The sequence below is a fragment of the Chlamydotis macqueenii genome, chromosome 7, assembly GCF_036417535.1.
Source record: "Chlamydotis macqueenii isolate bChlMac1 chromosome 7, bChlMac1.mat, whole genome shotgun sequence".
NCBI lineage: Eukaryota > Metazoa > Chordata > Aves > Otidiformes > Otididae > Chlamydotis > Chlamydotis macqueenii.
The window spans coordinates 31,386,776-31,399,940 of NC_141562.1; the positions used below are offsets into that span (position 1 = coordinate 31,386,776).

At 39.3% G+C, this 13,165-nt stretch overlaps 1 protein-coding gene across 2 annotated transcripts in view; it reads left to right on the top strand.

The window, feature by feature from the left end:
- The first annotated feature begins 238 nt into the window (after positions 1–238).
- The window catches only part of TRUB1 (TruB pseudouridine synthase family member 1), a 28,681-nt gene continuing 15,754 nt past the window's right edge, over positions 239–13,165 (top strand). Inside the window, exons 1-3 of one of the 2 annotated variants that reach the window (XM_086752718.1) lie at positions 239–395; positions 2,154–2,246; positions 5,804–5,859. In XM_086752718.1, coding sequence (XP_086608844.1) covers positions 251–395; positions 2,154–2,246; positions 5,804–5,859 — 294 coding nt within the window. In that variant the 5' untranslated portion in view covers positions 239–250. The remainder of the gene's footprint in view (positions 396–2,153; positions 2,247–5,803; positions 5,860–13,165) is intronic. The other variant, XM_086752719.1, reaches the window with a different exon arrangement.

Sequence of the window (13,165 nt, forward strand, 5' to 3'; positions counted from 1 at the left end):
CTCCCTAAAGCCACCTCGTTTGTACTTGAAGGGCTCCCAGCCGCAGAAGTCCCACTCGAGACACCCCACGGCCAGCCCTCCCCTAGGATGCGTCCCTGTTTGCGGTGGAGGTGCCCGTTTTGCCGCCCGCCGGCCCCCCATCACGGCCTCCCCGCCGCCGGACTACATATCCCAGCGGCCCCCGGGCGGGGCGGAAGGCGGGCGGTGGCGGCAGGACTGGCTGCCCGGGTCGGCGGGGCCTGCCGGGAGCATGGCTGCCAGGGAGGCGGGCGGCGTGGTGCTCGGGCAGACTGCAGATAAGCTGTTCTCTCTGAGTGGGCTGTTCGCTGTGTACAAGCCCAAGGGGCCCACCTCGGCCAGCGTGCTCAACCTCCTGAAGGAGCGGCTGCTGGCAGGTAGGAGGCCGGGCTGCGGGTCGAGGTGAGGGGCAGACTCCCCGAGTTGGGCCTGGAGGCCCGAGGTAGGGGCTTGGTGGTAGAGCGAGGAAATCGTGACAGGGAGGTGGCGTAGGCCCTGCTAGGGCAGGAGCACGCCGGCCCGAAGGGGACATACATTCAGCCCTGGAGTGTTTTGGCCAGGGACGCTCTGCCCGGCATGGCTGTGGGCTGGCCATCATCTGGGAGCCTCTGTGTTTGTTAGGGTGCCAGAACCACAACCCTTGCAAACGCTCTGTTTCTCAGCATTCAGAAACCTAAAGGAAAATTGGTTGGTTTTTTTTTTTTTTTTATTTTTGCTGGGTTTTGTTTGTTTGCTTGTTTGTTTGTTTGTGGTAGTTAACAGCCGTGGTGTGGCTCAGATTGGGGAATGGAGGCGTTCCTGGATATGTTCAGGCTTGCTGTGTGGAGCTGCAAGACTCAGTGTGTTGGTCATGCTGTATGGTGAGCTGTAAGGCCATATTCGCCACTTGCTCCTTTGGGGCAGGCGTCTGTTATCGCCTAAGGTGTGGCATGAAGTGAACGTTCCTTTTGAATGGGTATGAGACTTGCCCCGGCAGAAGGCTCCAGTCCTGTAGTGCACAATGAAGGGCATCCCAGCTGGCTTGGAGAGCTGCCGAGCGTGGTCTCAGGGTCAGCATGCACCCATTTGCCAGAATGGCTGTCAGCAGCATCTCTGCGGCACAGCAGTGGCAGGGTCCTCTGCTTCAGTCCCACCGCCTATTGCCATTTAAAAAAAAATAAAATTGCCAGATGAGTGAAAACCGCAGTGTTTTGAGGAATTTGAAAGTCCTGGACCCAGTCTGCAGAAACTGCTTTTTCTGAGTACAGGGAAGCCATGGTGTCAGATATTTGGGGAAAAAAAGTGTGATTGTTGCAAAAGTGTGAGGGACTGTGGCCTAGATTCTCTTTATAATGGATATGAGGACTTAATCATCTAGTCTGGGCTTTTGGCATTTGCTGATGAAGTGAGAACATACTTTCAGATTGGTCAGTGCTTATTTGGGCTGATTTACTTTGTAGTGAACTGTAGTGTAGGCGCAGGTGTCAATTCAGCTTTGTATGGAAGAGATTTAGCTGGATCATGTCTGATTTCCTCATGTGAAAGGCATAATGAAGAGATAATAGAAATAGGTAAGGGGAGCTTAGCACGTTTGTCATATTTAATACTAATAAGTAAGAGGCATTGAACTCTGCAAAATTCCTGGAGTCATCACCAGCATAGGAAGTATTGTGGGTTGAGATGCTCTGATGACTTGAAAGCAGCAGCGAGCGAGTTCAGTTCGTTGCAGGGTTTCCACAGGGCTTTGTACAAGCAAATAAACATGACCTGTTACATGGAATTAAATACAACAGGAATTGCTCAGATTATGTAGGATAAAATTTGTGTATAATAGATGGTTTTGGGTACTTTACTGCTAGTTCTTGCATGCTTTGTTAATGAAACTTCACAGGTTTTTCTAGTAGTATTTCCTGAACACCATTTATAACAATCTGTAAGACTTGATTAGAATTTAAGTGAAAATAGCTTGCGAATTGTTGGAAGTTGGGAATAGATCTAGATGAATCATTGGTCTCGTTCAGTACAGCAATTCCTGCACTGCTAATTCATAGTTTAAATAATTGGTTTTTATCTCCTCTAGCACTCTGGAAATATGTGCTATTTTTCCAATGTTCTAAGGTTATCCTGTAATGTGGCCTTTCAATTTCTGTTTTCAGAAGCTGGCGTGCAAACAAAAGGGAACAAAAGAAGTCAGCTTTTGAAAATGGGACATGGTGGAACTTTGGACAGTGCAGCGGCAGGAGTTCTGGGTAATGAAAAATATAAATACAGTAATCAAAAGATGATTTCAGGAAACATTTTCATGCCTACATGAAATCGGACGTGGAGGAACAATTTGGGATACAGATGGCAGACTTTGTGGTTTTGGGGGAAGGACAGGTTACTGTGGAAGAGTGGTCTGGGTTAAATTTCCTACATGCACATAAAGTGTTTCTTAACAGAAGGCTATCTCTGCACCAGCCCTCCTCCAACTCCTGAAATAACTTGTGTGTTATTACATGAAAATACAGACTCTTGTGTAATGAATTCTAAATTACCTCAGAAATTGATGGTCTTTTTTTACTTAAGCTGGGGATTTATAGTCATCATAATTTTCTAAAGTATTTGTTCCTAAACAATTGCTTTTTGGGGATTTTGAGGGAACCTTTTGGGTTGTAATACTCTCCAAATGAAAGATGTACAAGAGCAATTCAGCTGCTGCTTTTTTTGAGGCTCAGTATGGAAACAGTTTTTGCTTCCTGTCTTATCTTGCTTAATAAAGAAGAGTCATCAAAGAGATTTTGTCTTTTCGTTTTGATAACAATCTGTTTATCGAATTACTTTGTTCTATTAAGGAGCAGGATGTGTCAATTGCTGGTGTTGAAAACTCAGCTGTGAGTGTGATTATTCCCATATTATACATTCCCACCAGTAGTTTTGTGATAAGTAACATGCAAACTACAGTTTGCTTAAATCGTAGCCTTGTAGCACTACTTGGCTAGAAGAAATAACAACAATACTTTTTTTGGTATTGAAAATCAACAGGTGCAACTACTGAGTATACACTGGAAATAAATCCACTGAGTTTTGATGTAATGACTTCTCAGGAAGAGCTGTGATTCAACGGGGTGTTGTTTGTCGAGACTGTTGCTAGTAGAAACCTATAGGCTGGTAATTGTCTTTCTCTGTCACCCATGAATATTGCAAAAATGTAACATTCTTGGGCTAGAAGTAAGCTTATTTTGTTCCAATTTCCTGGGTGGCTCACCAGAGAATACTATGTATATTGCTGAAGTGGACATTTTCCTTTTACACAGATGTTCCCTTTGAGCATACTACTACTCATTGTGGGAAGTCAACAGCATTGATCCATAGGAGAAAAAAATCACTTGTGCTTCTTAATTGCTTCTACTGTTCTGTGATAGCCAGCAGTCTCCAAAGCCTGCTCCTGTGGCATGACAGAAAGTACTTGGGCTGGATGTGCTTGGTAAAGACAGAGATGTGCATCACCTTAATATGCTACAGGTCGATTAAAAAGGGCACAGGATCTTTCATTCCACTGCCATACAAAACACACAGAGAAAAATCGATGGTAGCTAGATTGGAAAGAACAAAACTGGAGAGGAGTGGGAGAGGGAATGTGCCCAGATTTCTTGTGGGTTCCGTTAAGGTAAGTTTAAGAGGGGAGGACACAACAGAAACAACAGAAACTTATTCAGAAAGTATGTGCTGCTTTTTGGCATGGGGTAGTGGGGCAGGAAGCTTTCTTTCCTCATGGACATAATAGAAGTATTTCTTTTTCTTAAACCTCTGACCTTTCTTTCTTGGTCTATACTGCTGTTTCCAAAATTCCGTGTACTACATATCTAGAACTTTATTCATGGGAACTAGTTGATACAGAGTTTTGCTTAGTGAGCCAAGCATACTGCAAATAACTGGGCAGTGCTTTTAATCAGAAAATAGGCTTTTGTATTTCTTTTCCTACTGACACCAGTTGTAGATGAGGAAGGACGTTGGAGACAGAGATCGGTGATCTATGGCTTGTGAGTGAAAGGCACCTTGAAAACCAGGTGGCATGTGATTGCCCTACACTGGTGGGAGCCTGGAGTGACTGCTGAGAGGAAAAATCTTTTGTCTGTCCTCATGTGTAGTTTCTGTTGCATTTGGAAAGTAGTGGGACCTGGAACTCAACTTCTACATCTCACTGTTAAATCTCATATTTTAGATACAAGAAGCAAGGGATTGTAGGTCAAGTCTTAGTGAGTATCTTCTTTTATTATCTGTCTAGAGCTGTAGTTCCAGTTTAGTATTTCTTGCTGTACAATGGGAATTGTAAATATTTGGCTTGTTTCTATGGGACGGTTTTAAATGATGCTTCCATAGTAGAAGAAAAGATGAAAAGGTATCAAAATTAAAACCTAGTGGTAAAGTTGCAGAGGAGAGCTATGATTACATCTTTTGAGAATGAGCACATTTCTGTAATATGTGCTCTACCTTATGTAAGGAAGATTGGAGGCCCTCTGTTCTAGGGGAGTCTAAGCCATTTATGAAAAGGTAGAGCTGCGTGAGTGATGCTAATTCTTTTGAAGCTGAAGTAGATATTATTTAAGCCAAATAGCAGATGCCATTCAAGAAGTGATTTAGAGGCTGGTAAATTTAAAGGTAAAAAAATTCAATTAAACCTTGTTACGCTCTATATCACCTTTCAATAATACACATGTTACACAAGCTGATGATTAATTGGGAAAATAGTTAGTGTCTTGTTCACAAAAGTGTTCAATGTCTCTTTAAAATTATTCTGTTGAATCTTGACGCTCCACAGCAAATTTCAGCTCAGCATTTGTGTTGAAGTGTAGGTGATGTCATCACATTGCAAGGGAAGTGCTTGGTTATAAAGTTTTATCTGTGTGCTTATCTCCTTTTCTCAGCCATGTTGCAGCTCTTTCCAATCTGGTGACTATGATAGGAACAGGCTGAACTGAAGATAGACGAAAGTGCAAGCACAGGGACATGTGTCACGAAAAACCCTCAGGAACAAGAGAAGTAATTGAGAATAAGAAGTAGTCTGAGTCTCAGGACGTAGAGACTGAAACTAATTCCCTTCTAAAACTTTCATAGTTTCCCATCTTCCTTCTGTTATTGTTTTTTGGATTGCTGTATGTGGAGAAAATCAATAGAAAAGATATTCAAGGAAAATACCTTGTTGTAAAAAGCTTTAAAATAAAATATAAAATAGAGCTCTTTTTTCCGTCTGCTGCTTTTATGAAAAGCTGACTGATTGTTGCTTTACAGAGTACTGGTTTAAGATTGAAAAGTCAGTGGTCTGTACATAGATAATAATAAGAGAGTTTGATTACAAAAGATTTTTGACAGAGGCAGTTGGGCCTTTTGGTGATTTTACTTTCTTGCTGTAAGCCTGATAAACAGTTTCATTATACTATCTTGGTCACTATCAGCCTTTAAAAGGGCTATTTACTTACAGTGAAGGCTGGATTCGTTACTAGGGAGCCGAAGCCTTCATCAAACCAGAGATGGAATTAATTGCACTATCTGTTTCTTTCATAATTAGAAGAGAAATAAATGTAAGGGTTAAATTAAAACACTTTAAGTAGATGAAGCTTATTTATTTTCTGCTTTAGACTGTTTTCCTTTCACTGGTCTGGTATTGTTTGAGCATCAAAGATACTTTCTCATAAGCACTGACACTATGCTAACATAGCACGAAAGGCTGTATTTCTGACTAGCATAATATTTAGTGATGAACGGTGCTGAATGAGGGAACTTCAGAGCAGTTGTTGAAGTGGCATTTCTCCTTCTGTCTTTGCAGTGGTTGGTATTGGAAAAGGAACAAAGATGCTGAGAACTATGTTGGCAGGTTCCAAGGTAAGGAGTGCTAAATGCCTTGTATTAGTGGGGTTTTTTTTGTTTGTTTGTTTATTTTCTTTTTTCTTCTAATGAGGTGCTGCATCAACATACAAATATCTCAACCATTGTGCATATTTAGTTTAAATGTGTGCTTCAGTTCCTCTTTGCATTTAGTCAGAAATTTGATATTAAGACTTTTACTTCTGGAATGATTATTTTAAAACCTTTGTTTGTCTTGTTTTTTTTTCTACAAAATGCTAATAAAGACCAAACTCCTATTTTACTGGAAGATAATAATAATCTATAATATCTAGTGTTTTCAACCAAAAAAAAGGAGAAAAACTATAATGAAGATGGCACGGTGAGTGCTGGTTTTGGGATGTAATTTTGTATGACGGTTCTGGTTTTTGTCATTTTCCTTACATGTAAATAACATAACTGTTATTTAGCTTGCAGTAACAGATGGTCTTTGTTTCTTTTCTCTCTTCTTAAATACCATGGGGCCCTAAGAGGCCCTTTTGGAATTAAGAGTGTTTTGCATTCGTGATAGTAGCTATCATTCCAGATTGCACCGTCCTGTAGATGGGTGCTCTACAAACACATGGATAGGAACATGTAGGAAGCCAAAGGTAACAAAAGCCCTGTGGCTGCACGAGGTAATCTGGACAAGAGCCTTGACAGACAGCAGTCTTGTTCATTGCTGCTTTTGATTAGTTGTCTATATCTTTGGTAAGTGCATTCCAGATTGTAGGTGTGACGTGCACAATCAAGTGCATGTACTTCCAAGAATAATATACCAGTGTTTATTCCTTATTTGCAAGAAAAATTCTATGGTTTGAGCCATTATTTTTAAATGAGAAGTATAGGTAAGAGAAATCAATTAAACCTTCTAGAGTTCATCTTATACTCAGGGAAAGTCAATAGTGGGCTCAGCAAATTGATAGCCTTTCTGATGCATTTTATTCTGCTACTTTTTCCCATTCTCTTCTGATCTGAACACTTAACCTCTGTATAGATACTGAACTGATAACTTGAGGTAGAATTTGATTTACAATCTTCATTTCAGCTCAAAGGAAAATAATTTGACAGACGAGAATACAACCAGGATAAAAAGACGTAGCTGTAGAGTCTGATCCAAAACTTACTGTAGTCAGTGTCAGTCTCTGCACTGACTGTAAAGGGTTTGCATTTGGTTTAGAGGACCAGATTTCAGAGGCATCTGCATTTTGGAACATGCAGTAAGCAGCTGGAGCTGGATTTACACTGGAAGTGTAAGCAGTTACCAAGAACTTTTAAGTTAAAAAATGGCATTGAGGTACTTCAGCTAAATTAAGTCATCATAGCTAAATGTGTGAAAACTGGTCACTTAAAAACATGTCAAGGAATTGAAGTATTTCTTAAGCTGATGTTCACAGTGGGAACAGCTGTAATGGATGAAATGGTTTCAACCTTTTTGGCAGAAGAGAGTATATGCAAGCTCCTTGGCAACTTCAGTGTGAAGTCCTGTAGCTTGTAGGAGTGTTACGTTGCCAAATGTTGTGCCCAGATTGCTCAAGAAGGCTTAAAGCTGCTGCTGAGGGACGTGGCAGGGAAACACAGAGGAGAAAAGGACAGTGAGGGCAGTCCGGTAAGCTACCCCAGCTAGAGCCAGCTGTTCTCACCTGGCTGTAGATTTGTGTAGACTGTGGGCACTTGATTCAATGAGGCAAGCAAAGTTAAATCCTTAGAGTAGATCAGCTCTTCTACTGCAACTGTTTGCGTATTCTGATGTGTTGCGGAGTGTGAGGTAGCTAACATCTGTACCAGTCATGAGCCGTCATTTGGAGCTTGTCTTGTCTCTGCTTTCCTATTGTCTATTTATACTTCAATAAATAAGGCACATAATAGTTTGAGAGGCTTAAGGAAGTTGAAAGATCTCCCACAGATATCTGCCTATTTGGTTTTTAGACCACACTGACAACAATGGCTCCTAATGTAGTGAGAGATCTCATACAGGTAAGTCCATGACTGTCTAAATAGGTTTGAGTATCTTTTTGCATCCCTTGCCATATGCTAGGAGTTTATACTTGTATTTAATCTTTTTTTTTTTTTTTTACCATTGTGGATTGCTAAAATGTTTGTTGAAGTGTGATGTTTTTTATTTTGTTCCTTTTATTAATATAAAAAAAATATTAATTAAATAAAGATTCAGATGAACTGTCTGAGCCTCTCTGGTTAGGATTTACTCTGTGGTTATAGGAATGTGTCTTGTAAAGAAATAGTTCAGTCTATCATTGTTGGCATCAGAGCTATGCTGAGTGGCCAAAACGTATGTTACTGCAGTAAACTCCATATGGTGGCTCTGCCAGAGATTGGATGATTTCTGATTTTTTTCCCAAACATTGTGTGAAACTTTCCTGACTCTGTGTGGCAGCTCTGAACATTATCAGTCAATTTGCAACTCATACGTATTACAGAAGGAGTGTTACTCTTTCAGTATAAATCTGGTTCTCCATTGGTTTGACCTCCTTGTGAATTAACTCAAAACAAATAAAAATGTGGAGCCAAGGGCAGTACCTACTTAGTGTTCCAGATTTCTCATTGAATTCTTAATATTTATCCAGAAATTAAAATATGTGCATGCTGGCTTAGGTTTTGTTTGTTTGCTTTATTTTGTTTCAAATGTTCCAAGTGAGGGTGAGAAGCTGAATCCTCTTGGATCTGAAATTTAAATACTGAACATTTAATATATGTTCCATAGGAATCACTTTTCCTTCTTGCATTCTGGGACTTTGACTCGGTCTTGCTTGGACTTTTTGCACTGCATTATTTTGAGAGGAGTTGTTTTCAAAATAAAATTAGTAGAAAGAGAAAATATTTTCTGCTTCACCAGTAAAATGAATATGATGGGAGTGGACCAATTTTTATTTTGGTAAATTGTTTCTGAACAAATCAGTCTTATGAGTGACTAGTCTGTGTCAAACACAATGTAAAAGTGTTTAATTTTTTTTTTAGGGGGGGAAATGCTAGTTGGCAGCACAGTTTCTGAAGCAGTAATCCTGTCTTAAGACCTCTCTTCTACCAGAATGTGCTGTTACATAGAAACAATGGGGGAGGTGATCGGGGACTCACCAGAGAAGAAAAAAAGGAAGAGTAATAAGCATTGAAATTCTTCATTATTCTAATACTTTCCATTTGGAGGAGATGTCTTCCAACATGTACAGCCTTTATTTTTAAGTGGGATAAACCAGAATAATTTAAATTTTCAGCCTCAGTTCTGTGCTTAGTTTGCATATTTTTCAGTGAGATAAGATGTGGGTTCACCCTAAGAGAATTTGAGTCCTGCTGCTGTGAATGAAGCCAGACCTTGGCCAAACATCAAACTGTGTTTGAAATTGCTGCCTCTTTACGAGCAGAAAGTATGGGCTTATTGGTTTGATCTGAGGATGCAATTTGCTGTCATGGTGCACATATAATCTGAAACTCTACGTGCTCGTTGACGTGAGGAGAATGGCCCCTGTATCCTATGATACATGGACTTGCCAGAGGAGGAATGGGTTCGAATTGCGTAAGAGAATTCCTGAGACACATGTAAGATACCTCTTGCAGCATGATTCTGGGATTAGTTTGTATATTGTAACAGTGTTTCTCTAGAGGGTGGGCACCAGATGCTGTGGAACAAAGTGTCCATAAAGAAGGTTGGTTTTTTTTACTTCCTATGATTATTGTACTGTCCAAAAATTAGACTTTAATTTGTATCCCTTAACTTCCAAATATAAAGGTTGCTAACTTTCTCCGTGAATTTTTTAATTGAGTCCTTAGCTTCCATCTTTTGGCAATAAGTTTAGTGAATTATTAATGCATTAAAAAGCACATCTAGTAGTTCTATAAGGAGCAGAACTAATGAACCCTTTTCTTGTGACCTCGTTTGTTTACAGCTCATTAGACACCAAAGTCCCATGTGGACTCTTGGTATCCAGTACAGTACAGTGGGGCTCCCTCTGGAGCTTTTTTCTTAGTGGAAGCTGTAATGTATGTATTTCCTCTACCCGGCTGTTTTCAGGAGGCTTATAAGAACTCGACATCTGAGACCTCTATTCTTCTGCCAACGTTTGTGTGTTTGCACATGAATATGCACATCACGATGGTGTAAGTGTTATTTCTTTGGAAGTCTTAATTTTATTTTTAAAAAGCCTCACTGGTTTTCTTCTTTTTTTTTTTTTTTTTTTAAATGTATTTCAAAAGCAGTTTGTGCTCCGGATTGTATATTTGACTTACAAGTGAAAGAAAATTGAGTTGACTTCCCTTTTGAAGAATCCTCTTGATGGTGTGTGCTCTTACTTTTAATCTTAAAAGTTTCTCTACATTATCTGAGCTCTTTGCTTCATTTTGCTCTTTTGGAGCCAGTAAAACCAACACTACTTATTCATACAGTCCATAGTGATGTGTTCTGTTTTCTTTTTCATATTCTGGTATTTTTAACATTTTTTGGAAGGGCAAGATTTGTGAGTAATGGTTATTTTTTTTTTTTTTTTTAGACTAATTGGTATAGCACAGGAAACTAGGCATTTGGATATGCAAGCCCTTTCTCAGATCTAAAATAGAAGCCGTGGACTTTAAAACTAAGTGTATTTCAGATTTGTTTAGGATTTAGTGAAGTAGATATCTTCTAGACCATTTCTGAAAGAAAAAGGAGTTAATCCTTGTGAGTGTGGTACACCAACAATTCTGGGTGGGCAAGCGGTTATAAGTAAGACCACGAGAGTGTTCCACGCAAGTGGGCTATATTTTATTACCTGCTTTAGTAAAATAGCATACAAGAACAATTTATCTCCTGTGTGGAGTAGTAAGGATTTGTTCACAACTGATCATCCAAGCCTCCAGTCACAAGGCGAGGGGGACTGTTATTGCTTGCGTGATTCTTCAGATCCCATCTTGCTTGTGTTCATCTGTGGTTTTAGTTGGGCTTTTTCTTCCGAACTGCAGTATTATCATATCCAACTGTCTATATTTGTCTTGGAGGAGTCAGATTGTTGGGTTAATGGTGGGACTTGATGATCTTTGAGATCTTTTTCAAACATAATGATTCTATGATTCAAGTAAAAATGGTTTGTTTGTTCTTTAGCCCTTTCCCCAGGAAATTTTTCATCTTCAGCATCTTATTTTTCACTCTGTGGTTCATGCCCTTGACATTCTCACACCTCTTTGTTTATCCCATCCACAATAACCAAGGGTCTGACTGAGTTTCTATTTGTATTGAGATAGGAGAGGTAACAAAAAAAGCGCATAGTATGAGACCTGCTCATTTAAGCAAAATGGATTGTAGCTACACAAAATGTCATTACTTTGCTTCTGTTCAAGCCCAAAGAAATTATTGTTTCCTTACAAGGGAAGTAGGAGAGGGAAGAAAGAGATAAGGTTCTCGCCTAGGGGAAAGAGAGAGCCTGGTAGATTATCCATTGTGGCATGTGAAGGGGTTAGTGTGAGGTAACGTTATAGTGTGCCATAAATCCAGTATCTCTATTGAGCCCATGCTTTTTTTTCTTAACCCAGTGGAGTTATGAATTTTAGTTCCCAGGCTTGTTTTGAAAGGTGTTTCCCTTGGGGAACAGGACTGGTAGATCAGAAATGGAGCAATTGTAGTATGAGAGATGTTAACCCACAGGCAGATGGATGCATTTCAGCCTTTGTAGACTGGCTAGTTGAATTCTTCCTGACAGATAGTGGTTGCTTGATTTCACCCATTTAATTAACACTTTGTGTGTTAGATGAAGTGTATTACATTCCTGAAATATAGGTATAGGACAGAAAAGTCTTGACGTTTCTGTTACATGGTACTAGTTAAGGTATTGTGCAAACGTTGAAGAAATACTTCTTTGTATGTTTGCACAATACAGTGCAAAGATGTCACGTCTATTAATAAAACTTGTCCTACTTATGTCTGTAGTCTGTAACAGCTATATCCAAGTAGCACTGTAATACTCTGCTTTTTTTTTTTTTTTAACCACCACTGACACCTGAGAGAGTTTTTCACAGAACCAGATCTTTCTGTTGTAATTCTACGACCTCGTTCGACAGCAGAGGAGGTTGGTTCAGAGACCCATCATTGTTTATGCAAACTTAGCATTGGTTTCTATTCTGTGTGTGTTATTTTACATTATTGACAACAAATTTCTTGTTCCCTGAATGCCTCAAGATATGAACTAGAGATCGGTGTCAGTTCATTAAAGTATGGTCATCTTCCTTATTTATTCACAAGGAAAATACTTATAGAAAAGAAAAGCTGGGAAAAAAACATGAATTATGTTGTTTTTGATGTGTCTTGAGAATGTGTAGAAGGTGTTATCAAAACTTGAAATGGTGTCTGTATAAAACAAGAGGCACTGAGAGAATGTTAAACCTGCGCAGTGGAGGATGCAGAAATTACTAAGTACTAAAGTGTTAGCTGGATAAAATGGTCAGAAATGTGCCCTTCACATGTTGCACACTGTCATCTTTAATCATCTATTACTGCAAAATATATGATAAATTCTTTAACCTGTTTTTTTTTGGTAGCAAATCGTAAGAAAAGAGTCTGATTTGAATATCTACACTTTCCTGCCCTACCCAATATCCCCGAAACAAAGTTGTAAAAGAAGCTATTAAATAGTATAGATGTATACTTTCCTGCAGTGATGCCATTAGTAAGGTGATTAACATGCTGTATATTCCTGGAGTCTCTTTTATGCTTGCCCCAGAGGCCTAGTCTATTAATAGCTCAGCTTCATGCTCTATTAATATTCACACTTTTTTTAAACTGTTGAAAGTCTTGAGGAGACTGCACCTATTATGCTGCAGATGCTTTTTCCTGCAAAAATGCAGAATATTTTAAGAGTGTGCTCTAGTGTGATTTTTCTGTTCTTCCATTCACAGGTCAGTGTCACCTTCTTTCCCCTTGGCTTTTCTATAATTGTGTATATGTCTGTGCTACATGTACAGTTCTTGCTTTCATTCATTAAAAAAAAAAAAATATCAAGACTGCAACATGGCAAAGCTTTTTTTTCTCTTTCTTAATAGTAATCACAAAGGGAAAAAAAAGATGTTAACAGATTTAAACTAGCCATTCTGCTTTGTTTGGCACTGCCTTTTAGATTTTACTGCATCTGAGCCTTAGCAGTGTCTTTGAATTCACCTAAAGGCTTGCATGCATTCCATTTTATCTGTGAATTTGTATGTACCTATGAAGTCTTACCCCTCTGGAAGGACTGTCTTATATTTGTGGGCAGAGAATTATGAATTTCCTTAAAACTCTGTTTCTCAGTTTCTCAAATAGAAGCTGAAGGTCGTCTTTCTTTATTTTATATAA